At 36.9% G+C, this 27671-nt stretch overlaps 1 protein-coding gene across 1 annotated transcript; it reads right to left on the bottom strand.

Annotated features, from left to right (window-relative positions):
• Positions 1–1021: 1021 nt before the first annotated feature.
• LOC146466572 (kinetochore protein NDC80 homolog) lies at positions 1022–26984 on the bottom strand. Its single transcript, XM_085127100.1, has 20 exons — positions 26697–26984; positions 26198–26271; positions 25857–25891; positions 25372–25458; positions 24508–24602; positions 19713–19815; positions 18536–18640; positions 11308–11407; positions 10743–10769; positions 10510–10577; positions 10027–10076; positions 9095–9189; positions 8344–8387; positions 8067–8228; positions 7181–7342; positions 6496–6585; positions 4545–4637; positions 3745–3884; positions 2526–2628; positions 1022–1909 (listed from the first exon to the last, which is right to left on the bottom strand). Exons 1-20 carry the CDS (start codon positions 26867–26869, stop codon positions 1793–1795), a joined length of 1923 nt encoding a protein of 640 aa, XP_084983226.1. The 5' UTR covers positions 26870–26984; the 3' UTR covers positions 1022–1792.
• Between the last annotated feature and the right edge of the window lie 687 nt (positions 26985–27671).

Genomic DNA, 27671 nt, shown 5'->3' with positions numbered 1-27671 from the left:
TACCCAGGTTATCGTGTTTGTACAAGGATTCCGATAGTCTGCCAAAGCACATGGTTGGAAGTACCAAAGCATGGGGCCAGCATTGAGGCTGTCCGCCGGGAAGGCCGAAACGCCCAAGCTGATGCCTCCTGTCCAAATCTCAGTATCCAGTGATAGTCAGCGAACTAACATAACTATTAACAGGCATCTAATTTTCGGAAGGGCCAAGGGGCCTCAAACATTTCAACGAACTGGCTTCTTAGCCCCTTGAAAGCTTGATCAGTGTTTTCAGACCTAATAACGCGATCTTTGAAAACCATTTGGCATACGAAATATGTGCATACCGCATTTCCTCAGGCAATAGTCGGGATGATTATTTTTTCTTGTGCTTAAAAAGCGAATTTACCATTCGATAGTATGTATTATTTTATTTACCTTGCAGTAGGAGCAGTTGAAGTGTCTGCTGTAGAAGAGGCGAATATCGCCTTTTGGCCCAAAAAATCGGGACAAAAGCTCCAAACCTGCCCGGGTTTGGCCTGCATGCAGATTTTGTGCGCTAAACGGAAGTGGGCTATCAAAGTTTTGTACCATGGTTAATTTATGAGGAAATTTGTCTTTGCTTTGAGTGTAGTGAAGAAAAAAAAAACGATGTACGCCCCTTTGCAGGAAACCCTTCAATAATTTTGAATTTTTTAAGAAGGGGCGATAATTCGAGCGACAAGAGGGATCTCGAGCAACGACAACGACGCAGAACAATAGGTTTAATGAGCAAAACCAATCGCTCTGCACGTGCGTTTTACATTTTGGTACATTTCTTTGCCGTCCTCTGCGAAACAACAACGTGAAATGACTAGGTTTTTTAGAGAACGTGAACGCACGACGGTGAAATTTTCATTTTCTTTATTAACTTGAACTGAGCAAGTTGAAATAATCGCGAAGTAGCACAAATGAAATAAAGTTATACTTTCAGGTGACCCTTTTAATCGAGCACTTCATTGCAGTTTTATAGAACCACCAGAAGTTAATGGAAACAACTCGTGCGTCTTTCAGTTTCTCGTTTTTTATTTTTTTTAGATTATATTATTAAAATAAACAATATACACATTTCAACCAAAATATGTGGCATTCAACAGCAAGCAAAATAAAACTTAACACAGAAACATTTTTGTTCATGTCTATGAATGATGTACTATTAATTAATAAAATAAGAAAAGTGGTGAGGTATCTTAATTTTACAATTGTTGAGACCTTTTTCGTAAAGATTGCAAAACAGGAAAAAAATCCACCAAATCGTCCTGCTACTGGCTTGTCAACCTTGGTTACTTTGGCATGAAGGCAGATACATATTTACCCCAAAAGCTCGCGTTAATTATATTTCACAGCCAGAGTTCGAAGTGTAAAATAACAAAAGGTATTGACTTCCTTTCGAGTGCTTCAATCATTTCAAAGGTTCACATGAAGTAAACGTGCGGTGTAAAGATATTCGCTGAGAAGAACGGGATTGCAACCTAGTTCATACAACGGCAACCTTCTGAACAGAATTTCCTGGCCCTTATGTGTCGGTAAAAATACGAAAACTTGTCTTGAGAGGACGGAGCGCCCAAACCTTTTGCCTTGCGAAAACACTGTTATGTGTCATTTGGACGCCAAATCATCCCTGAGAATTGAGATGTGTTTCTAAGACAAGTTTACTCCTACTTGCCAAATCGTACACCAAACAGGAAAACTTCCAAAGTGCTCAAATAAGTTCAAATAACTTTCAAAGTGTTGAATAAGAGGATAATCTGGAAAAATTGTAGTTTTTTTGGTTAGTTTATTCTTTGAGTTGTTCTTCTTCTTGTTGTTGTAGTAAGGATGATTTAGGAACCTCTAGCTGTTTGGTTTGTTTAAGCTCTTCTTCTGCTTGTTCAAGAACTTCTTGTATTCGATTCTGAAACGAAAAGTAAAAAAGGTCAATTGGACGAACAGTCTGGCTGGTGCTGGCGCATGGAGAGAGGGAGTAGTTTGTTGTGTAGACATGTACGAGCAGCAGTGTTTTATCGGCGCAGCCGAGTGGTTTAAGACCTGATAAAACACGTGCTGAGAGTTTTTTGAACGGCTTCGAAAACATTCCTGGAAAAGCGTGTGTCAAGAGAGTTCATAACAATGATGCTTTTGTGGACGTTGGAAATTAGCACACGAGACGAGAAAAACATTAAACACCGCATACTAATAACGAGGAGGTTTTATCGGGTTTTGAAAGCACTGCACGTGATGTTTTATCGACCATTTGATAAGTCAATGGCTTATGAATTATTAATGAGCATTTTTCTGTGGAACCAAACAACTTATTGTTGTCGATCCATATCAGTTTTACAGTACAAGGATTTAACATTTAGGATAGGCTTTTAAACTGCGACGGAGTTTTTTTTTAATTCCATATGTTCTTTCCAAAACTTCAACAGCATCAACTTGCTGTCCTCATAAACGGATTCATCAGTTCAAAGTATTATAGTACCTGTTGCCTTGTTAAATGTCCACTCTCAACTCCTTGCAAGTCCTCTTACCTGAATGACTGTTTTATGCTCCTTGATAATGTGGCAGGCTTTCATTATGAGATCACAATATTCCTCTTTTTCTTGCTCGCAAGCGACTTTATTGGCCTCAGTCCTGAAAATAGAAACGAGTTACTCTGAGTGGCGCATTGGCTCAAAAGATATGTTTGGTACGAAAACATCAAGTGAGCTGGTAACATGATGGAGCATTTTGCCACCAAACTGCATTGTCAAGGTTGAAAAAAGAACTTAGGCGAACATCTCTTTCTTGTTTTGGACGAATTTGCGCGGGGTGGTAACGACCGCCGACCGGTTTAGCTCAGTTGATTGAGCATCGGACTACCGTGCGGGAGGTCGTGGGTTCAAACCCCAGCCGGACCAACACTCAGGGTCTTCAAATAACTGAGGAGAAAGTGCTGCCTTTGTAATGACATCTGCAAATGGTAAGGCTTTCTAGTCTTCTCGGATAAGGACGATAAACCGTAGGCCCCGTCTCACAACACTTCAATGTTCATAACCCTGTGGGACGTTAAAGAACCCAGACACTTACCGCAATTCGCAAAGAGTAGGGCATGGAGTTCCCGGTGTGCTGGTCTGGTCTTGTGCTGTTTCATGATTTCATGGGTTGGGTGGGTAGGATGAGGTCGCTAATGGACATATGCTGATGTAAACCGCATTTGAATATATATATGAATAGAAAATGCGGTATATAAATGCATTACCATTACCATTACCATTAAAATTTTGTTTATTTTGTTACACTCTGTTTTTTTTTATAAGAACGTCTATTTTTGGAGCTGAGGCTGAACGTTCTTATATTTTTTTGCGATTTGAGGCTGAAAATGTTCTTAAGATGTTCTTCAATTACATGGTATGCACTACATGTATTTCAGTAAATCAATGCGGACATGACAAAGGAACCTATCAAAGTGCATTGCCTGCTGAGATATGGTATCTAGAACGGCTGATTATGACAAACCGAGATGTGTGTCACCATTGTTAATGTTATACAAAACATGCCCTTAAGTATTTTGGTCAATTTACATTTGTTACCTTGATTTTATATACAGATTAGCAAAGTAAAAACGTTCTTAATCGAGTCTCAGCCTGAGGAATGTTTTAATACGTTCTTAAAATTTTGGTTAATCTCAGCCTCAACGTTCTTATAAAAAAGGTTCTTATAAAAAAGACAGAGTGTAATTTTGTTGAATCCAAGTAAAATTTGCCGTACCTAAGCTTGAGTTCTTTGATTTTTTCTTCTTGTTCTTCCACTGCCTCTTGATATTCCAGTAATTTTCCTCGCATTTGCTGAACTCGTTCATCCAAACTCTGGGCGGTGCCTGAGGACTTTTGGTATTCTTTCGCCATAATCTAAACAAACAGAACCAACGTCAGAACATAAAAAGTATTATGAGAACTCTTGCCTACAATTTCTTTCAAGATCAGCTGTCTTCCGTAATCCAACTAAATCACCCTGACATTATAAGATACAAAGGGAAAAACACGATCTTCCCGTTTCGTCAGCTAGGGAAACTTTAATTTACAACTGTTCCCAACATCTTGGAAAACTGCCGGCTGTGAAAATTGTGTGAATAATCAAAGCGCTGTCACGAAAAGCTTCATTAGGGAGCTTTAGCAACGACGACGGCGACGACAACGAGAAAGCCATAGGCTTTATAACCAAAACAACAACTCTGCACGTGCATGACACTTTTGGTACATTTCTTTGCCGTCACTGCACGACTAGGACATGAAATTTCCTGGTAGGGCGTTTTATAGAATTTTTCTTTCTCTTTCTAAACTTGGGTGCAGTCTCCAAGGATTCAACTTGGAATAGTCACAAATTGGAATAATCGTGACGAAGTTTGAAAAACTGTGATTTCATTGTAATAGTGACGTTTTCGCTGGCCGTCACTGTCGTCGTTAAGCCCCTTCCTTGTGCAAGGACGTAAATTTAAATGGGTTTACCACACAAAAACATCAATATGTATATTTCTTTTGAGTTGAAACATAGTTTAAAGCTGCTTCCACCTCTTTTTTCCAGTCCAAATCCTTGTCTAACGCTTGTAGTCTCATATCCAACGCTGTCACTTCTTCCTGCTTGTCAGAAACCATGTCACTTATCTGGAAAAATAAAACAAATCAAAAATGTCTCGAGTCAACGATGTTGCTGGACTTAATATGAACTATCTGCGACCTCCTTTTTGATACATGTGTGCAACTAATGTTCACGCTGTATTTGCAAAACTTTCAACAGGCCCAAAACGTTAACAGTAATTTATGATTGAACGGTTAATTTTGGAAGTAATATATCAAACACGAGGAAGAGTGTTTCCTCCGATTTCCAAACACAGAGAAGTAGGTTGGAAAAACGGGGCGCAGCCGAGTTTTTTAACCAACTTCGAGGTGTTTGGAAATAGGAGAAAACACTCTTTCGGGTGTTTGATATAGCTTCTCAAACTATTGATAGTTCTTGGAGAAATTCGAAGCAAAAGTTCACAAAATTTTATGATAATTAAGATCACATTTCCAAACCTCCTTCACGGTAGTGATTTGCTTTGTTTTCTCTTCATGAATTATTAATAAGATTGAGTAAGTATTCTCCAGCACACTTGCTGCCGGTATGTTGTGTATCGCAGTTTTCCTCGAATCCAAAACATAGAATAGAAAACGTATAAGATCACCCTTCATCACAAGAAAACTTCAGCTAATCATTTTTTTTTTCAAAAACGACCATTTTTCTCTTAGCTCCCAGTGTTTGGACAAAATTGTCACCTATACCATCTTTATGGATCTAAACCATTTAAACAAGATATAGAGAAATTTGGTATCTAGTTATCATTCAATGCCCTCGAAATCAGTTTATGTAAACGGTGAGGAACAAGGTGAACTTTAGACAAAAAAGATTAGTAAGAAGTCCATTGGGCTAAAGATATTTTTAGGTTCAGTTTCTGCAACGAAGACGTTCCTGCTTCCAGAAAAATTAGACAACGTCAACTGAAACAGAATAAAGCAAATTTGACGAAACCTTTATGGAAAATTTTAGTCTTAGCCGTGCCACAAGATGGTACAATAGACGGTAAAATCATTGTTTCATTCTAGTCACAACAATGTTTGTTTTTTGTTTTAACTAAACGTTCTCATATTATTTATTTTTTTTTACTTCATGTAGCCTTCCACGGGCCTTAAAGGCTGGTTTCCATATGATCGCGGATCGCAGATCGCAGATCGCAGATCGCAAACAATCGCAATTGATCGCAGACGATCGCAGAAGATAGAACCATGTTCTATCTAAAGGCTGGTTTCCATATGATCGCGGATCGCAGATCGCAGATCGCAGATCGCAATAAGGTCTGCGATCGTCTGCGATCATATGGAAACCAGCCTTAAGAGAACGGTTAGCGCTAAATTTTTAAAAAAATGGCGACACATAAGATGCATCATGTCTTTAAACTACTTTTTTTAGAATCATTGCCTAGTGAAACATGTCCTGAAATGAACGTTTCTCGCAATTTTTTTGTGGCCGCAATCTCTTTGCGAGAAGTAGAAATCGGTTCTATTTCGTGCAACAAGGACGTTGCGAGACATGTTCCTTTCAGGGCATGTTACACTCGGCAACAATTCGTGCAACTCGTATCACAACGGCGCAAAAAGAAAAAATTGCGAAACAAGTTGCAAGAAAAATTGCCTAGTGTAACAGAGCCTTCAAGTGTAACTCCAGGTAAAGTACAAACCAGAAAAATCACCCTAGCAACAAGTTTCGAACTCTTTAAACAAGACAAATTTCTTCGATAATGGGGGGAAAAAAATACGACGCGCGTCGTTTGTCATTTTCATTTATTTATTTATTTATTTATTTATTTATTTATTTATTTTTTGCGCTTACCCCGCTAGCAGAGATTTTTGTTTGTCGCTTAGCTTACACAGACCGAACAGACCCGGCCTTTTATACAGAAACATCTTATTTATGCAGTATTTGTACCTGATCATTTGCTTCCTCCTCAGTAATAATTTGAGACTGCACCGTGCGACTTTTCTCACTGATTTGCTGTTTAAGTCGAAGCAAAGCAGGCTGGAAGAAAAGGAGAAGTTAGAAGTCATTATCAGTTTTGAAGGCATCCTCCTGTGCTAATGTGTAATGCTTGGTGTGCACACCACAGCGGCTGACCCAGAACTTGGCATCAATGGGTGCGTGGGAGAGACAAAAAAGGGAGGGGAGGGGTTGGGAGGGGAATGGAAGTATCTGCCCACAAAAAACTGGATCAATGCACACAAGATGACTTGTGTGAACTGCTGACAGCCTGCAGCTAGTAAGTAGAACTCAGCAAATGCTCTTGGTATAGTGTCCAGGGATAACCATGCATTTTTCAGAGATAATAAAGCTTCAATTTAGGAAAAACGCCATACATTGCTTTGTATTTTACGGCTTTTTAGAACAATTGTTGCTTTATTATTTCTGCAAGATTAGGGTTCCCCCGCCCCAAATTTTCTTTATGGATTCCAATAGCCCTCGCTAAGATCTGCTTTCCCCGCATAGTCATAAACCGCGCAAAAATACTGTCAGCTTGAATCTGATAGAGTTAATGTCACTGTCTATCGTTATTTCACAACAAAACTGAAATGCAACTCAAACTCATTAATTTCTTGATTTCGATCATAAGGTTTACCTTGATTGTTCCTTTAAAATCCATATGAGCTCGCTGTTCAGGTCTCTGGGAGTGTGGATTAAAATGCATCTCAAAATCAATTCCATTTGCATTTTCTGCCGACTGTGGGATGAGCTTCAGCTTCCTTGCCATTTCATTGTACTCGCGGATGTGTTTCTCGGACTGAAAAAACAAAAGTGTTTATGGCTCAATTTTGCCATTTGAAATATTTTATTACTAAAAGTCTAGTTGTAAAAATTGTTTTTATCTGAGGCAGATTAACAGCCAATTGAAACATTACATGAACGAACTTTGAGTTGACAGACATCTGAAGTAAATTTGACTTTAACAACTAAAGTTAAGGTTACCGAATACCTTTAGAGGTGTCTCGCGTCCAAGCGATGTAGCGGTACATCAAATTAAAGCTTATAGAGCGGGCTATCCAAATTTCAAATTTTTCAAATTTGGACAGTAGCCAATTTAACATATAAACAACAAAAAAGCGTCTGCGAATTTCTTCTTTCGAAATATTTTTTCTCCGAGAGCGATTTTTGTACGATCACTCCACATTTCTTTAATCCTATTTCGAAAATGTTCTGTAACGTTTCACTGCAATTGAATATGGCAAAACGCAGACACTTTTTTTTTAGTGCTTTGGGTCCGGAAACTGAGGGGGGAAATTAAATTCGGACGTTCGCATTTAGAGGTCGTGAAAAATTCGACAATTTATTTTATTTCAAAATTCTTCGTATAGTTTGATAGCCAGCTCTATAAGCTTTAATTTGATATAGGTGTTTAGGTATCTACAGTTTAAACCGGACGTGCTACTCATCGCTTGGACGCGAGACACCTCTAAAGGTATACGGTAACCTTAACTGTCCTTCAATTTTACAAATAATCCTCTGACCTCCTCATGTTTTTTGGCATACTGCATCTCTTTTTCCCAGATTTGTTGATCAAAATAATCTCGACTTTTTTCAAGTTGCTCCAAGGCCTTCTGTAATTCTCTTTTTTCATGCTTCATTCTTTCCACATCAGCAGCACTCAGCTCTTGGTTGTTAAGTGTGTGCTGTAAAGCAAACAAATAATTTCAAGTTATTTCCTTAACCTACATGTATTTGGGAAATTAATTATTAAACATTTGGCCAGGTCCCATTTAAGTTGCCAAATTGAACTTAGGTCACCTGCAGCATAGAGTTTTCTTGCATTGCGGCATCTTGTTCCACCTCTGCAAAATATTTGAATATCAATCAGGAAAAAGTTGAAGAGAAGACAAAACAGATAGTGTCAGGATGTAAATATTGGTATTGTGTTAATCATATCTTGAAAGGGTTGTGAGCAAATTAAGTTTTTTAGACTGAATGCAAGCAAGTGGGGACACCTTTGACCACAGGTAACCCACACATCCACCAGTGTGGAACACCTATGGCTCATGTGTGCACTTTACTTTTCCAAAAGTTATCAATCCAAACCTGTATCTGCATCAGAAGCAGGGAAGAAACTTGCACATACAGGCAGTCTGGATAGCAGATGCAGAGTGGATAAAAAGGCATACCCATGAAAAATTGTTAGACTATGAGCACTTCCTTATATTTCTTAGGAATACTGGTAAGTGAAGAGAGTGAACCACACATTAGTGCAGTTCCAGTTGAGAATGACCCATGATTCTACGAAAATGTGAAGCACAAGGCTAAAATTTTTGCCAGGGCATTGCTTATCTCTCACTTTAAAAACATAATTATTACATACATACACACACTTGATTTGGTAACGCAGGTTTACACTCTGGCAGCCAGAGGCTGATGTGGACCTGCCTAAACTAAACTAACAAATTTACAGAGGAAATAATAACAAAAAAATATGTAACAAATTATTATTATTATTATTATTATTATTGTTGTTATTGTTATTATATTGACAAACAAAATATCTTACTCAGTCCCTGTAGGTCCTCAACAAGTTGGTTGTTCACATCTTCTAGCTGTTTTTTGTGTTTCACCAAGTCTCCAATGTAGTTTACAAATTTGTCTCTACAAATCAGGAATACAAAATTCTATCTATTTCTTGGTAACAGCAGAGGCAAGGACATCAAACTTAAGTGAAATGATTCACAGGCTTTGCATCCCATGATATCCCTCCCCTCCCAAAGGTATGCACACATCTCTCCATGGTGGAAACACAAAAACAAACTTTTGCACTCTTTTATATAATGATTGAGTGTCCCCCCACAGTCAAGGTTAAATAGGGTTAAATGTAATTTAACGTAGTTAACAACTTGGAGCAAGTTTTCTCCCTTGTGGCATGGCATAGCCTGGCGTTAGCGTTTATGGGTGTACAGTTTAGTGTGCTGGTGGCGCATTACGTTTGGGTGCTTGTTGTTGCATTACTGTTAAGGCCTGGTTCAGGTATGCAGGCGGTTGCATGGCCAGTAGTATTCTCATACAGTCTAGGCACACACCTTTAAGGAGTGCACGTTTTTTTTGCTGTTGTTGTATTGTGTTTTGTAGGGCTTTTCTTTCCATTCCTTCCCTCCCGGTAGTGTTAGTTTGTTATCGTTTGGGCTTCCGTTGCGATTGGGGTTAGGGTTAGGGATTGGGTAAGGGTTAGTGTTTATTTTATGTCTTTATTTACTTATTATTTTTCCACTGTCTCAGTGTGACGGGTGCTAGGGCTGGGCCTGGGTTGCAGGTGGGGCTCGTGGCTAGGTTGTGGGTAGGGAAAGCTTATGGGGTGTTCTACCTACCTGGGTTTGGGTTGGTGGTACCAGCCTCCTGGCTCCTGGGCACCCAACCTCCATTTGCTACATAGACATTAATGGTTTTAAAAATGTAACTCAATTTGTTAGACGAGGATACGTTTTCACTCACCTGTCTGAACTTAATGTTGTCTTTTTGTCTGACAATTTCTGAAGACGTGACTACAAAGAAAGAAGAATTAAATAAGACTAAAATCATTGGTGTCAAAACAAAGACCTGTCCAAAAGACCCATTTAGGATGTTACAGAACAATAACCAGGTACTGATGCACTTTTTTTTTCACAGCAGACATATGTCTATGTTGACAGTGTGAAGTAAGGAGAAAATACTTTTTAATAGGGTCGATCGTAAACTCTCACCATTCATTCTTTAAAAATTGTCTATCTAGGGTTGCTGACTGCTGTTAAGAAAAATATAAAACAACATTTCCAAGTTTCAATAGCCTTCTTCAGGACTGCTGAAAACTGTTAGGAGAAAGCAAAACAGTGGACAAATTCTGGTCCGTCATGTTGCTTTCTACAACTTTCAGGACAAATTATGCTGGGTAGGTAATTGATCAGTATTATTTTGGTTTAGAAGTTTACAACAACTTACAGAATCATTCTCAAGGGCATTTAATTCTTCTTCAAGCAACATGTTTTCCTTTGCCAATTCTTCCATTCCTGGAAGGAAACACAGATGTGTAATTAAATATCGGTTAATTAATTGACTATAATATCTAGCTTTCTAAGTCTGCAATACAACATTTACAGTGTACAATCATGTAATATTTATAGGTAACATGAGCAGATAAAGGACAGGTACATTCTAACATCATTGCAGCTTACCTTCAAGCAAGGGAGCATTCCTTGATCCTAAGAAGAAAAAGTACAGCAACATGAGAGGTCATTCATTAAACCATCCAAAACGTGAAACAACAAGAGCGGACAAATCAAGAAATTGAATATTTGACTTTGTGTATCCAAATTAGGATAGTGGTTCTAAATCAAGTGGAATTCTTTCATTAGAAGCCAGCTAATAGTAGTGTATGGTGGCAAATTGCCTCTCAACACCAATTTTTGCGTGTATGTGACCTTAATAATACTTTACATAGAAACAAAAATGTTCACTGTTCTTATAGGATGAGGGTATATAATATCACTCAGTTTTATGTCCAGAATGCTGGAAATTTCCAAGTCTCTAAATTTCAAAATAAATTATTTGAGGGAGCATGCCCCCAGACTCCTCTAAGGGGGAAGGGGCTGGTTACAACACACTAAACTTACTGAAACCCTTGTATTAACTTGAGCCAAAAACATAAAGATTTCTTTATGGTGTTGACATAACAAAATCCAACACGAGTTCTACAGATTCATACAAGGTCAAGTGTGCTCAATACATTTTCAAACTTACTGATGTTTTCAACAAACTCGTTGTCAAATTCACCAAGCTCGTCAAGTTCTTGACCCATCATAAAGGCTGCATAGCTTTTATCAAGGTAACCAAAATAGTACTGGAAGAAACCAAATGTTTGGACCAAACACAGTTTATTAGTATCTATTTTAAAGTTTATCGTTGTTCTCCAATCCACAAAGTGGTATTAGCCACACTGACAGGTTTTCCAAATATGACATAAATTATATGCATATGGGGACTGGGACTGACCGCCATGGCGGCAAGACGCGCTTTTTGAGCTTCAGCAATTATGGCGAGCTGAAACATTTTTATATCCTATTGGCACTGCTCTTTTAAGTTAAGAGTTACCAGAAAGAGTTTTGGAAACTTTGTTAGCAATTTAATTAGGCCTTTGACAACCAATATGTCGCAGAAAGGCTCCAAAGAAAAAAAGAGAGCACGTGGGTCAAGCTCTACTGATGGCGGCGAAGATGTCGACTCAAAGATTCTTGAAAAATTGTCCGGCATTCAAGACAGGATAGAAAGGGGATTCACAAAAATGGATGCCGACTTTGCAGCCTTAAAATCGGAGCTCCAACATGAAATTCGTGTGGTTAAAAAGGAGTTACGTGAAGTATCAACCTCGTTGGAAGCGGCTTGGGTAGAAGTGGAAATGTTGAAAGAAAAGAATACACACCTTGACGGACAGTTACAGCAAACACTCCAGAAAAATTCTAATTTGGGCGAAGAAGTTAGGGTTCTTAAAGAGCGTGCAATTAGACAAGAGGATTATTCAAGGAGGGAAAACCTCCGCTTTTATAATATTCCCGAGGATCCAGAGGAAACGAATGAAGAGTGCTTTGCTAAAGTAAAGGAACTGATCAGCGAACTTGGTTCCGACGACATCCAGTTTCATGCAATCCATCGGATTGGGAAGTTTAAGCCTACCCTTCGAAATGCCTCCGCGGCATCATCAACCACACACGCAGAAGAGTTGCAATCTGCTCGTCCACGACCTGTAATAGCACGATTTGTTTCCCGTTTGGATGCTGAATGTGTGTGGGAGAAAAGGAGGAATCTATTGAAAACCCGCTTTTCATCGGTGTATATTGATAAAGATCTTTCTGCGGAGTCTGCAAAAGAACGCGGAAAACTTCGGGCAGCATACAGGAGAGCCAAAGAGGCTAACATTGAACGTGTATTTATCAAAGGTAACAAACTTATTGTAAATAGTAGCTCATACTCAGTGGACGCTTTGCCAGAGTACTTGTTGCCGGAAAATAATGGTAAGCCTTAATTTTCTTTTCTCCATAAAACATTTTTTCTCTCTTTTTTCTTCGCTTGGAGTACGTATCTATTCTTGAATCCGTTTTATTAGTCATTTTGTAAAATTTATTTCAAACACGGCACCATAGATTTGTATTAAAATTTGTTATTCTGCTTGCCAATACAATCTTTAATAGGCAAAACAGCCAACTCGCCATAATTTGTTTTTCATTCACACCGATTGTATCTCACACAGCAAGTTCCGAGTCCCTAGGGCCGCAATTGAAGGTAATAATCTAGCGACCTTTTATCACCATAATTAGTGTGTATTGTAAGTATAGATCTCGTTCTTTATGTGGCTTTGCGATTTATTCACCTTTCCTGTTACTGTGTATATTGTTTACTTCAATTTTTATTATTTTGGTCATGTTCATAAAATTGTTTTCTCCTATTATGGTCGATTGACACTCCTTCTCCCGCAATATGGGGCTCAATAATATTGACTTCAAATTACTATCTCTTAATGTTCGAGGGATTCGCTCCTTTGAAAAAAGAAAATGTATGTTTAATTGGCTGCGTAAATCTGGTGCAGATATCTGTTTTCTTCAAGAAACGTACAGCACAAAAGAAGTAGAAATTATATGGAAAAAGCATTGGAAAGGCGACATGTTTTTTTCACACGGGAGTTCTCATAGCAAGGGCGTGCTCGTTCTGGTAAGGGATAATCTGGACTTTAATCTAAAATCAGTTAAAGTAGATGAGCTTGGCCGCTATATTCTCTTAGAGGCTACAATACAGGACTCCGCTTTCTTGCTACTTAATGTCTACGCGCCAAATAAGTGTTCTGAACAATGCAATTTCTTCAAGTCTATCTCCGATGAATTAAAATCTTTTACGAATTCAGAATGCTCTATTGTTTTAGGAGGAGATTTCAATGTTATTTTTGATCATGATCTAGATGGTAGTGGGGGTATAAAGAAAGTTAAGGATTCAGTCAAGGTGTTAGAAGATATTTGTTTGGAACAAGACTTGGTAGATATTTGGCGCGTAAGGAACCCTTTGGCAGCACGTTTCACATGGCGTCAAAAAACTCCAGTTATTCAGAGAAGATTAGATTTTTGGTTGGTAAGTGAAACTCTTCAAGAGGATGTGGACTGTGTAAATATAATTCCATCAATCAAATCAGATCACTCTGCGATAACTTTGTCTTTCAGCGGTGTAGAGGATGGTATTCGGGGACCAAGTTTTTGGAAATTTAATTCGAGTCTTGTAAATGATCAAGATTATTGTGATCTCCTTGACGCGAATGTGAAAGAATGGCTCAAAGAATTCAAAGAAGTTGTTGATAAACGTGTCTTGTGGGATTTACTAAAGTATAAAATACGACAACTGACTATCAATTATAGCAAAAGAAAAGCCAGAAATAGAAGAGCGAAAGAAAGCAAGTTAGAAAGAAAATTACGTGATTGCACCGAAAAATGTGACGCCGATCCAACAACGCAAAATATAGAAGAATTGGAATGTGCAAAGACTGAGTATGACGAATTCTACGATTACGTAACTCAAGGAGCTATCATACGTTCTCGTGCAACTTGGTACGAAAAAGGAGAAAAAAATAAGTATTTTTTGAACTTAGAAAAGTCAAATAAGAAAAGAAGTAGTGTGCGAAAAATCATTTTAAGTGATGGAAAGTTAACGACAAATCCGAAGACCATACTGACCGAATTGGAGTCATTTTATTCCAGTCTCTACAAAGATAACGGCGGTCATCCATTCGAGTCTTCCTTTTTTAATATAGAGGTTCCCAGTCTGTCTGAAGAGTTACGGTCAGTTTGTGAAGGACAAATAACATATAACGAATGCTTCTCAGTCCTACAATCCTTTCAAAAAAACAAAACACCTGGAAACGATGGCTTGACAATTGAGTTTTATTTGGCCTTTTGGCCATTGTTTGGAAAGTACATGGTAGACAGTATAAATTATTCATACGAATTTGGCGAACTTTCAAACTCGCAAAAACAAGCAATTATAACGCTAATTGAAAAGAAAGGGAAAGACAAAAGAATGATTAAGAACTGGCGACCAATATCTCTAATAAATGTTGATGCAAAAATAATCTCTAAAGTATTAGCAAAGCGTCTAGAAAAAGTATTGCCTGTTATAATTCATGCTGATCAGAATGCTTTTGTTAAAGGCAGATCTATTTTTGACGCAGTCAGAACAATTGATGATATGGTTGATTATACAAAACGTAATAATTTGTCCGGTTTTTTGGTAGCAATAGACTTTGAGAAAGCCTTTGATACATTAAATTTTAATTTCTTGATTAGAACACTGCACAAGTTTAATTTTGGCCCTTCTTTTATTCACTGGATTCGAGTTCTTTATAACAATGTGTCCAGTTGTGTAATGAATAACGGCTTCACTACTACACCTTTTATGTTGGGTAGAGGGGTCAGGCAGGGAGACCCTCTCTCTCCATACCTGTTTATAATTGCACTTGAGATTCTGGCTGAACGGATAAGAAGTGACAGCAAAATTCAGGGATTTAGAATTGGGGAAGAAATGGTTAAATTGTCGTTATTTGCCGACGATATGACTTGTTTTCTAAGAGACGGATATTCATATATTACACTATTTCAAGTACTTGAATGCTTTGGAGATTGCTCAGGTTTAAAGGTTAATCACGAAAAAACAGAAATGTTAGCCCTTGGTAACAATAATATCCAAGATATGACTTTTGCAAAGCATAAAGTTTGTGAAGTTATCAAAATCCTTGGAGTATATTTCGGTTACGACTTGAAACAAAGGCATGATTTGAATTTTACCGAAACATTGAAGGCTATAAAGAAATCAATAAATCTGTGGAAATGGAGAAGCCTGTCTTTATTAGGAAGAATTCAAATAGTCAAAACTTTCGCTATTCCCAAACTTATGTCCAGGGCTTCTGTAATAGCACTCCCCAAGGGCTTAGTTAAGGAAGTGAACTCAATTTTGTACGGTTTCATCTGGAACGGGAAGGATAAAGTTAAACGCCAGGCTCTTGTATCAGACCTAAAGAAGGGAGGATTGAAAATGTTAGACATTGAGTCCATGATTAAGGCAAAACGCGTAGCCTTTATAAAAAAATTTCTAGAGGAGTACCCAAGCCCCTGGAAAACTATTTTGAACAACTTGTTAACACCAATTGGCGGATGTTTTGTCCTGCATTGCAATTTTGATACTTCTAAGCTTAAGACTCAGTTGCCAGCATTTTATAAGGAGTGTCTAGAAGCGTGGTCGGACTTAAACGGAAAAAAGCCGAGTACAGCTCAAGAGGTTTTAAGTGAAATAATTTGGAACAACAAATTTATTTGTTTAGACAAAAGATCTACATACAGGAAAGATTTAATTGACCTTGGCTTTCTGAGAATAGGCGATTTAATGTCCGTTAATTGCTCCTTTTCACTAGATTTTCTCATCCCCCTTACATCCCCAGAGCAAAGATTTTTCCTTATGAGAATTGTAAATTCAATCCCGTCTGAATGGCGTGCCCTTGCTAAAGCTTCCACTAATTTATCATCAAACCATCCCATTCCGAGCACCCCGACAATCAAGACAGATAACGGAAATTCAACTGCGATTTCTGATGTCTCATCGAGGCAGATATATCAATTTTTCCTTGAGAGAAAACAGATCCCACCCACCGCTAAACAAAAGTTACAACATAGGTATTCAGATACAATTGTTGATTGGGAAAAGGTTTACTCCTTAGCCTTTAATGTTACATTAGAAGCAAAACTTAGGGAATTTCAATATAAAATACTAAATTGTATTCTTTACACCAATGAAAAGCTATTTCGGCTAGGCCTAACTAACTCTCCATGTTGTACCTTTTGCCAAGAGGACAAAGAGTCCATCGAGCATTTGTTTTTCTCTTGCAAAGTATCTTTTGAATTTTGGCAACACGTTTTGTCCTGGTTAAGGGATAATGGAATTCAAATCAGTACACTAAAAGAGACAGATTTAATATTTGGAAAATTTGATGCCACAGATGACTTCACTCTAATTAATCACATGTTGCTAATGGGTAAATTCTATCTTTATTCCAATCGATGTCAAAAAATATCCGAACCTAATCTGCCAGTTTTTATCGCGAGGACTAAACGTGTGTACAACATTGAGCTCTATATTGCAAGGGAGAATGATAAACTTTTGCAGCATCTTAAGAAATGGGAGAAATTAATTCATATTTTCCAATAATTAAACGTGACGATATTCAATGGAAGGATTTTAAACAGTGACAGGATTTATGTGAATGGATTCAAATACAAAATGTCCCTGTAACTGACTTCGTATTGTTGTTTGTTAATGTCTCTGTTGTAGTTTTATTTTATTTAATTAACTAGTATTACATGTTTTTCTTTCCTTTGTAATGGTTAAAATTGTATTCTTGAATATTTAATAATCAATAAAAATTGAAAAAAAAAAAAAAAAAAAAAAATATGCATAAATTACTATTTTGTAAGAAAGGTTTTAATATATTTATTTAAATAATATTTTTCTCAGCTAGTATACAAATGACATGACAGGCACTGAGAGGTGACATGGGCAGAATTGGTTGTAAGTTGTACAGATGCTTACAAGTCACAGTAGAGAATTTTGTAGCAGAGAAAATATTTTCAAATCTCAAAGCACATGTTATCATTATTTATCAATCATGCGAAGGGCAAGTTGCTGTCAGTTACTTGCTGAGATATTAATATTTAATAAAATTAATAGCAGTCACTTAACATGTTCTCAAAGAAGTAATTAGTACTCACACTGATTGTTATTGTAATATCAATGCTTTTAAATCCATCGATTGGTCTAAACACCTCACGTGACCGAATATACCCCAGCTAAAACTGGGGAATATCCGATGATATTCCCCAAGTGATATTCCCCAATCTCAAAAACTTCAAGGCGCATCTTGTTCACAATTAAAATTAATGTCAAGATGGGGGAACGGTTTGCTTTTGTGACAGAAGGAGAGATAAACCTGCTGGTCGATAAAGCAGTATCAGAAAACAACATACGCTCTAAACGTTTTTGACGGTAAACTGTTCTTAAACGAAATGTTCAAATACTCAAGCTCGTTGCTACATGTTGCGAAAAATATTTGAAGGATAATAACTGCAATAGCCTCCATTTGGCTTTAAAAATATGCTCAGATATTTGTCCTTGGACATTATCTGCTCCTCGAAGCTCACAGTTTTCCTCGAGCTTCACTCTCGGAAAACTGTTCGCTTCTCGGAACAGATACAGTAATGTCCGCGGACAAATATCTGAGCATATTTTCGCGCCAAATGGAGGCTATTGTTTATTTATTCAACCCCTGAGGTCATATTAAGGATGTGATGATATGATCACCCAAGGTGAATTTTCTTGATATTTTAATTACTTCTCCCCACTGTTTTTATAAGAAAAGTGTAGGGGACAAGATAGGATAATTTGTTTTTGATATTAGGGGTTAGGGTTTAATGCCATCCAAATACATGAAAAACTCAAGTTTAAAACTGCTTAGAGAAACAATGGATAATACATGCACTGTTTTTGTTTTTAAGATCCTCACGGGTTTTCATTGAGGATCTCATTTACATTTTACTATTCATTTTTAAGACTTAATTGAACTCTCTCTAAGGTATCTGGACTGAGTCCACCTGGACCAGCTTAATAGCTGTCTTAGAGAGGTGTCCAACTTATAGAAATCAGTGACATCAAAACTGAAACATAACAGGTTATGAAAAAATATTTATTACTCTCAGCAGAATCCTGCAAGATTCTTACTATAGCCAAGATCCTTGGGGATCCATAAGGATCTTGCAGGATAAAGAACTTTGTTGATACTAATAAGAATCTTGCAGGATCTAGCTCAGTGCAAGTCTATCTGCCTCAGATACTTGAGGACCCTAGAAAGAATTTGCAAAATATTTAATGTATTTGTGACAGTTGATTATACCTTATCCTCGGGCTGTGGTCCATCCTCTTGGTATTCTCCTGCTCCATAGTTGTCCTCTGGGAACATGACATGCCCATCAATATCCTGGCCAACACTAAGTCCAAGCTGTATGGGACATACAATGTATCCATGAATCAGTCAAGGAATATATCAAACCCGAGAAGGTATGGGATTCATCAGATATCCAAACACTGAGAAGAACGTTGAAAAAACGAGGTGCAGCCAAGTTTTTTTAAAACAACTTCGGGGTGTTTGGATATCCGATGAAACACACTTTCGAGTGTTTGATATGGCTTCTCAAATGATCAAAAATTGTTGGAGAAATTCAAGGCTAAAGTTGGCAAAATTTTATGGTAATTAGGAACACACATACAAACCACGGTAACAGTTGTGATTTTCTTTGCTTTCTCTTGATGAATAAGATTATTAATGAGTTTGAGAAAGTATGTTACACCACACAAGTGACATTGCAGCAATCCAGAAATTATTAAACACTGATAAAGGGAATCAAACAATAATTCCACACTTAGCTAACAACATGTTTGCCTTTATAAGTCCTGATTGGTGCTGACTCCAATACTGGGTTATTTCATTTGATCAACGATGTAACATTATTAAATAAGAGGGACTAAATACATATACTGTAGTTATACACTGTATTTATCTTTCTGCATTGAGCACAAGGATTCTTACTACCTGAATACCAAAACTTTCTCAGTAGGAATTTTGGAAGAATCAGATCTGAATAGGAAAATTTCCAAAAGATGAGATCCATTACTGCTTAAAAATAATCATGCCAAATGCAGTTTGACTTTATTTTACAAACTTGCACATAATAATAATTTGCATGTAGTCTATATGTCTTCAGTTTGAGTGGTCAAGGTACTCAGATGTGGAAGATTGAGGAAAGGAAGTTGGTTGGAGTTGAAGATTTCTCTTTGATGTTGTTCAGTACCATACATGCAGTTCCTTTCAAAGACAGTAACATAATCCAGCGTCAAGCTTGATATGATAAGATGGAAAGTTCTTATTTTTATCAATACATTTATACGATTAGTGCTATGGTTGTTCCTGGTACATGTAACTTTGTGTGGGAAATTTGAGGCTCCATCATATGCAGCCTAAAGTTTTCTTTGTTACTGATTACAAAATGATCACAGTAACCATGCATACATACCCTGATAAGCTCAATGAGCCAACACAATGCCCCCAGTACTATTGGCCAGGCATGAGGACTTCCCACAGACTGCAAGTTACTCTTTGAAATGGTAAATGGATACCTGACAACAGAAAAACATCAGAGTTTATTTACTAGGTGGTTTACAAGTTGTCTTATTGCATTGCCTCAGATGTCACTAAGGGTATGACTTTATCAGTAATGATAGTGAGCATTTTGTCCACTTCTTATGGTTTGAACTCTTATCTAGGTTCAGAAGTAAGATTGCTCTGTAGGTTTGGTCTGGACATGAGAAGTACGGAGGAATAAACAGACCAATACCAAAAACATTAGCCTCCCATGCAGTTGTTTTTAGAGAAGTCAAATTACCCTCCTCCCCACAGGAGGGTAATTCGACTCCCCTAAAAATGGCTGTGTTACAGGCTTAACAACAACATGCGATCAGCAAGGCACCTGGGTAAGATATAAAAAAGGCATGGAATGAAGTATGGGATCTGACAAAAGCCATGTTAGCTGGACTCAGAAACATAACACTGCCCTCCCAGGTGGAAATCTTATTAAGATCTTGTAAGATCTTACAAGATCTTGTAAGAATCTTATAAGAATGAAAATAACACTAAGATCTTAATAAGATTTTGTTAAGATTTGTTAAGATTTCAGATCTTAATAAGATCTTACAACACTTCTTAAAAAAATCTTAATACAAACTATACAATCTTCAGCATTTTAAGATCTTACAAAATCTTACTAAATTCTTGTAAGATACTTATAAGAATCTTAATAATATCCTTAACCTAACAATCAATAAGATCTTAAACAGTTTTTAATAAGATCTTATTCATTTCTTAATATTTTCTCATTAAGATCTTGTAAAAATTGGTGACAAGATCTTACCAGCATTCTTGTTAAGATCTTAAGAGTTAACTTACAAGAATCTTGTTAAGATCTTACTATAAATTAAAAATAAGATCTTAAACAGATTTTGATAAGATCTTACCTATTTCTTAATGTTTTCTTAATAAGATCTTAATCCAGATTTGTACCATGATCTTACAACCATTCTGATTAAGATCTTACTACCTTACAATTATCTTGGTAAGATCTTAGCTTAGCATAAATCAAGAATAAGATCTTTAAAAACAGTTCTTATGAAAATCTTGTAAAACAAAAACAAAAACTTCTTAATAAGATGTTCGTTCAATTCTTTATTAAGATCTCATAATATCTTACAAGAATCTTAACAGTATCTAATAATAAATAAACATGCCAGCAAGACTCTCACACTGACTGTGATATGCTCTTTACTAGTGTATTGTTATTAACAATAAAATTTAGTTGTTTGTTGTGACATCTTGTACATCTTAATACTGTCTTCTTCAGTGTCCTAAGTTGATAAACGCTATGTAGACATGTGTGTTTCTAAACAAAGGCTTTATAGATATGACTGTTAAGACTTACAATTTGCAGTTTACAGATTGTATTTAGATACAAAATAACTAAATCCACGGTCCTACGCTGAAACTCATTTGTGAAAACACAATTACTTACAAACCTTCTTTGATGAATCTCAACTCCATGTAAAGCAAAAAAGAACAACAATGTTTTGAATCATAATTCGTGCAACTTTCATGCACAATGCTAGCTTTTAAAATGAGCAAGAGAACGTGGAAAAGTTAAACGTGGTGTCACAACAACACCGGCAGCCATCTTGGATTTCATTCGGACTGGGAAGATTGGGCACCAATTTGGTCAGCAGATATGCCACTGCAGGCTCGGAGAAAGACCGTTTCATGTTAGATTTTAGGCGGGATTCAAGTATACAGCACACATTTCCTCTGGATTTTACCTCTGTTTAAGCTAAAAAAAATAATGGTTTCATGCAGCAAACTGTGAACAACCACTTTTTAGAAAGAGGTAAGTTTCAATGCCAATCATTTTGTGAAAGACTGCATGAAAATGTGTGATCGTCCACGCGAATTACAGACAACGTGCATGCATTTGTGCTTCTTGAAGATTGTTAAGGTGGTCATTCCCTATCATTGTGATCACTCAGAAGAACTGATTTAAAGTGCACAAGTTTCTGTTTTACTGTAGATTTTCAACTCCATTTTGTTGTCAAGGTTGGGACTCAAGACTGCAGCTTCAGAGTCAAGTCACCAAATCCTGCTCAATAAAGTCACTTATGTTTATGACCGTTGGAGCCTATTTTAACTGATTTAATTTTGTTGTGAATTGTGAGTTCTGCTACTTCTACTCAGGAACAATAATACTAAATAAAATTTTGTAACTTGCATATTAAATGGTAGTATTTGATCAGTACTTGATATCATAGTTGAAAACAGTAAGCAAAGCAACAATCCTTTTGATCATTGCAATCATTTTTTCTTAAAGAGTGACCTATTTCACTGCAGGTGCAACTACAATGTAAGTTGCACCACCCAGACAGTCACATACAGTTAACAATGAAATCATCATAATCATCTTTTTGTACTTGAGCTTAGAATTTTATTTTTTACATCAAAGTTACATGTAAATTTAGACTTGGGTTTCCTATGAACAAGGCAGCCAGTACTGAGTTGTCTGCATGTGCTGCTACAAATCATTGTGAGAATGCTGACTGAAGTAACCAGTCAATTATTTGGAGAATGAGATAACACTGTGTAGGTCAGGACATAAGTTAACACAACTGTCTTATTTTCCTGTACAGGTCCCTCTAGCCCTGGATGTGCAGCTAAATCAAATGTGGGAGAAGATTAATTTTTCAATATTTTATTGATTTCATAAGTTAGAGCCGGCAAGCAACACTTGCAAAGTGAAATCATCCGTGGTATTTTTCTGAGCCACCACAAACTGTCAAAGTGCATGTTTAGAGCCAGTTGAACTGAGTGACCATCTCTGAGTTAACAACTCTCAATAGTTGTTGAAACGCTTCTCCCCTTTCCTCTAGGCCAATGTTGATTGAGCCAATTGGTGTGCACGTTGTCATTGCTTCCATTTTACTTTGCTTAGGAGGGGGAGGGAGGGAGATGCTTCTAACAAACAGTGTTTCAACATTTTGACGCTAATGGTAGGTTGCTGTCGGCATTTACTCAGAGGCAAATAGTAGATGTGACTTGACCAATGGGGGCATACACTTATTAATTAAAACCTTAGTTAATAAAATAATAATTATTGTTCTTATTGGTGGCTTTTTTAGCAAGGAAAATAGCATCAAAAAAATTATATAAAATTATCTTTTTTTTTTTGTAATTTTCTTGTTTTCTCCACTGGGGCCATACAGGATAATTTCAAGCTTTCGTGTTTTCTTGCTTTTAACATGTAGACTGGTTATTCATCTTAAATTCTTACTTAAACTCCTACTTTGTGATTAAATGTAGTCCCTCAATTTAGGTAATTGTACAAGAACATAGCTAGTGCATGTGAGTTGCTAAAATGTAAAATTGTTGAAATAGGAGCTAGTACTAAGAGCTTGTTAAGTCAAATAAACTTCATTTCTTGGTTCCAAAACATCTGAGTATGCAACTCTTGTTGTTGATTTTGATGTTGATGTAGTGGAAACCCTTGCTAGAATACTACAAGAGTCTTGCGATAACTTGTAGGAATCTTGAAAGAGCCTAGAAAACTCAGGAACTACAAAACATTTCTGTCAGTAAGATTATTGCAAGGTCTTGTAAGAATATATAAGATTTCTGCAAGATTCTTACAAGATCTTGGGTGAATCTTAAAAGATTGTGTAAGGCTCTTACAAGATCTTGTAAGAATCTTAAAAGATTGTGTAAGGCTCTTACAAGATCTTGTAATAATCTTAAAAGATTGTGTAAGGCTCTTACAAGATCTTGTAAGAATCTTAAAAGATTGTGTAAGACTCTTACAAGATCTTGTAAGAATCTTAAAAGATTGTGTAAGACTCTTACAAGATCTTGTAAGAATCTTAAAAGATTGTGTAAGACTCTTACAAGATCTTGTAAGAATCTTACAAGATCTTGGGTGAATCTTAAAAGATTGTGTAAGACTCTTCAGGATCTTGTTAGAATCTTAAAAGATTGTGTAAGACTCTTACAAGATCTTGTAAGAATCTTAAAAGATTGTGTAAGATTCTTACAAGACCTTTTAAGATTTCTGTAAGATTTCAACCAGATCTTGTAAGAACCTTTAACATTTCAGTAAGATTATGTCAGAATCGTATAAGAATTTGCAATATCTTACAAGTTCTTTTAAGAAACTTACAAGAATCTTACAAGTATCTTACAAGATTCTTGTAAGAATCTTACAAGAATCTTACAAGTATCTTACAAGAATCTTGATAAGAGAATTACTAAGATCTTATTAAGAAACTTAATAAGAATCTTGTAAGATCTTGATAAGATTTCCACCTGGGCTATCCACCAGTGAAGAGGTGGGATGGATTTATATACTAGGTATGTCTCCTGTGCATTGGAAACATTATTCAAAGAGCTATTCCTCAAGTAAAGCGTGTTTCTCAAAAGTCCTCAGAGCTACTGGTCTCTGGTCTGGGCGTCACGTGTATCTGTAGTGCCAGCTATTACAACCAAGAAAATTGACCATTCAACTAAGCTGGTTGGTCACAGTGCCAACAGAAATATTAATAAAAAATCCTTGATGCAGTTATGACAAAATGGCTGTATATTTCAAAGAAAAATCCCCTTCTTTATCTTTACATGAAACTATATTTTAGACTGGATGTGTAGCCTGTTATGCTTTGGGAGAAGTGTTAATGGGCCAAAGAACATGTACTGAGTAGGTGAAGCCCATCTACAAACATTTTTTCACATACCCCAGCATCTTAAAAACCCTGGGGATTTCATCTGCTGGTTTTGAGTCCAGTGCTGTTGTCTTCTGAGTATCAGCCTTGATGTACTTGTAAAGAAACTGTACAAATGAAAAATGCTTCTTGTAAGAATGAAGGTCACAAAGGAAAAAAAAAAAAAGCAAAAAGGTGGAGTGTACATTGATGGAATGTATTCTAACTTGTCTGCAAAATGTAACGTGTTTTTGTTAATTAACAGCCAAGATGCTGTTTAACACTCACTTTTACACCACAAATTTGTCAACAGAATGATACAGCTCTAGAGCTAATTACAATAATATTATTGCCGGACCTACAATCAATGACTAAAAGGTTGGGACAGATTCAAATTTATGATGTCTTTGTACGCACGCAACAGAAACACAGTATGCGAGAACGTAAAATATCTGGTCACTGACCCCCACCCCAGTACAGTGTTGAGTCCGTAAGAAAAATGCCTTGTGGAACTTCAACATTGTATGGGGGGAGGGTGTGGGGGAGTAAAATGCATTGTAAACAGATAAAATGGCTTCTTCAATTAGGTCTCACTACTGCTAGCTTTGTGAGATTTATCCCAAGACCTTTGTCCTTGATCTTAGGTTTTTTAAATATGATACTTGCAACTGAGGGGAAAACTTGAACCCTACTATTTTACAAATAGCCCAGTTCAGCGGCCAGACTGGGAAACTAGTCACTTCTTCATTTTGCATGTATGTGTGCAATTTGTAGCTTGCAGAAAAAGCTGGTTTTTAAACCTGGTTCATTTTCAGCATGAAACAAAAACATCTTATGTGTTTTTGTGCACTGCTAGGAGAAGAGGTCTTTCAATAAATACCTGTGATTTTGCATTACCTGGAAAATATTGCAGAACTCTTTCATTGAGGGAGCACTGAGGATTCTCATGGAGATTTGGTGGGGATAATTGAACTCTGTTAAGAACTAGAAAAGGAATACATTGTCAGGACAGTTGTATATATGAACATAAACTTTACGGTAACTACTATATTACTTAACAAATTTGCCAAAAAAAAAAAAAACAGTTGTGGCTGTGATTTTTTTAGGGTACCAAAAGAGACTTACATGCAACTGGGCAAGATTTCTGCAAAACCCAGGCTTTTTATTAGTCATGTATGAATTTTGAAACTCAAACTCCATTCATGCTCGTCGTTCATGGAAGGCGGTTAATATGACAGTGGAGCATGTGTAATTAATTTATGGGGCTGTGCAGGACACTTTCCCTTAACTGAACTATGATTCAAGCGTATCAGCCATATGGATGCAAGTCAACTGCACCATCTCACTACAAATAAGTAATCACAGTCATTTTCAAGACATACCTCCATAAGATATCTGATCATCTTTTGCTGATAACCTGTGACAGAAATACATCAACTATTTGTTACTGAGCTTCCAGTGGGTGAATAGCTTACTATAAAATATAAAGTCCCTAGCTGCACTTTACTTCCGACCAGCATTTACTTTCCCAAGACTGCTGAGCTCATGAACGTGAGAGAAGAAAATTGTGAAATTTGACAGTGACAAGTAGGCTACCCTGAGGTTTTCACATCATCACTAAATAAGTTCCGTGATGACTAATTATTGCAGAAATTTTCAGATGGTTCCAATCTAACTCTTCACCGACCGTGGTAGTCATATCGAAATCAACAACAGAGCTCACCTCGATCTGAAAGTGGTCTTGTATCTTTTATCTGGATACAGTTATCTCTTGAACCATACTGGCTAGATGGCCTCCTAGTAAGTTTCAAGAAGCACAATTAAGTTAACTTTATATTAATAGAATGTACCAAAGACCAAAGCGGTGCACGCATGCATGCTGTAAAAAAAAAAGCGTTCTCGTGGTTGTAAGAAAATTTGACAGCAAAATAATAGCCTTTTTACAAGTCATTAACAGGTGACACATTAAGAGAGGATGTCAAAATATCGAAAGGTTCCATGGATTGAACATAAACTTTGGTGGAACTGGATTGAGTTTTCAACAAACTAAACAAAAAATGCTCTTTGACTTTGAATCGCGCTCGAGATTGTGAAGAAAAAAATCAATGTAATTAACGGCGAAAAGTAGCTCAAAAGAACGCTAACGGTAAATCAATAGTTTAAATCAACAAATCATTGAATGAAGAATTTTCAGATGAATATAAGAATTGAGTTAAGCGAACCTTCCGGTGGCAGATCTCGGATTTGCAAGCGAAGGCCTCCCAGATGTCGAAGTTCGACCAACTGATGTCCTGCTTCCAATTGAAGAACGCGGTCCCAGAGAAGTTTTCTTTTCTCGAGCAATCTGCCTACCTTGATTTCCAATATTCAAGGTGCCTAAAGTTGTTCTTCTCATTGTAACGACGAAATGCAGCAAATGTAAAAACCTGAAATCTGCATCAACTAAACGACAACAAAGGAACGGTTCACTTTGAAAAACCGCGCTCACACGCTTGGTTTGCTATTCTCGGTTCCAGGTCACGCCGGTACAAAAGAGCACAAAGCAGTTCATGTACGCTTCCTGAATGATTTTTCTGTCTGAACCGTAATTTGCTGACACAATAGTAACGAAACAGTAACGAAAGCAAGATTGCGACAATGAACAAACAAACAAACAACCAAGCAAGCAATATCTTTATTTAACAAGAGTGAAATACATGTATGGTGATCACCGGTCGTCCAGTAGTAATGGGCCTCTTATTAACAAATAAAGAAGCCTCGACTGTGCTCTATTCTTTTGTAAAGCACACAGGAAGTACTATAAAAGGTCTTTTCAGGGATAAGTTTTATTTTACATCACTGTGTAGGGGACTTTGCCAGACTGCTTTTGGCGCAGTGTACAATTACTAAAGTAATGAGTTATGAATGAACCCTGATGTGAATGTGAATTTAAGAGATAGAGACTACGAGTGAAAGTTCTAGAGATTTTTCCTTATCTTAAAAGACTAGAAAGTCTAATCATTTGCAGATGTCAGAGCAAAGGAAGCACTTTGACCTCAGTTATTTAAAGACCCTGAGTCAGAGAGTTGGTCCGGCCGGGAATCGAACCCAGGCCTACAGCTCCACAGTATCTTTCTCATCTTTTTCAGTATTTTCATTTATCATTTTCATTACTTTTTCCTTTTATTATTATTATTACTATTTTATTTTGTGACTAT

This window comes from Pavona decussata, unplaced genomic scaffold (assembly GCF_977016875.1).
Source record: "Pavona decussata unplaced genomic scaffold, jaPavDecu1.1 SCAFFOLD_143, whole genome shotgun sequence".
In the NCBI taxonomy this organism is placed as follows: Eukaryota; Metazoa; Cnidaria; class Anthozoa; order Scleractinia; family Agariciidae; genus Pavona; species Pavona decussata.
The sequence above is the reverse complement of the archived record's forward strand: the minus strand, read 5'-3'. Positions and strand labels throughout refer to the sequence as shown.

Excerpts from the sequence above, each read along its gene's own strand:
- LOC146466572 (XM_085127100.1), bottom strand. The coding sequence starts at position 26,869 with ATGAGAAGAACAACTTTAGGCACCTTGAATATTGGAAATCAAGGTAGG. Across the intron at positions 19,816-24,507 it reads AGGGTTTTTAAGATGCTGGG|GTATCCATTTACCATTTCAA; the intron begins GTATGTGAAAAA and ends TTCTGTTGTCAG. Across the intron at positions 10,578-10,742 it reads GAATGCTCCCTTGCTTGAAG|GAATGGAAGAATTGGCAAAG; the intron begins GTAAGCTGCAAT and ends GTTTCCTTCCAG.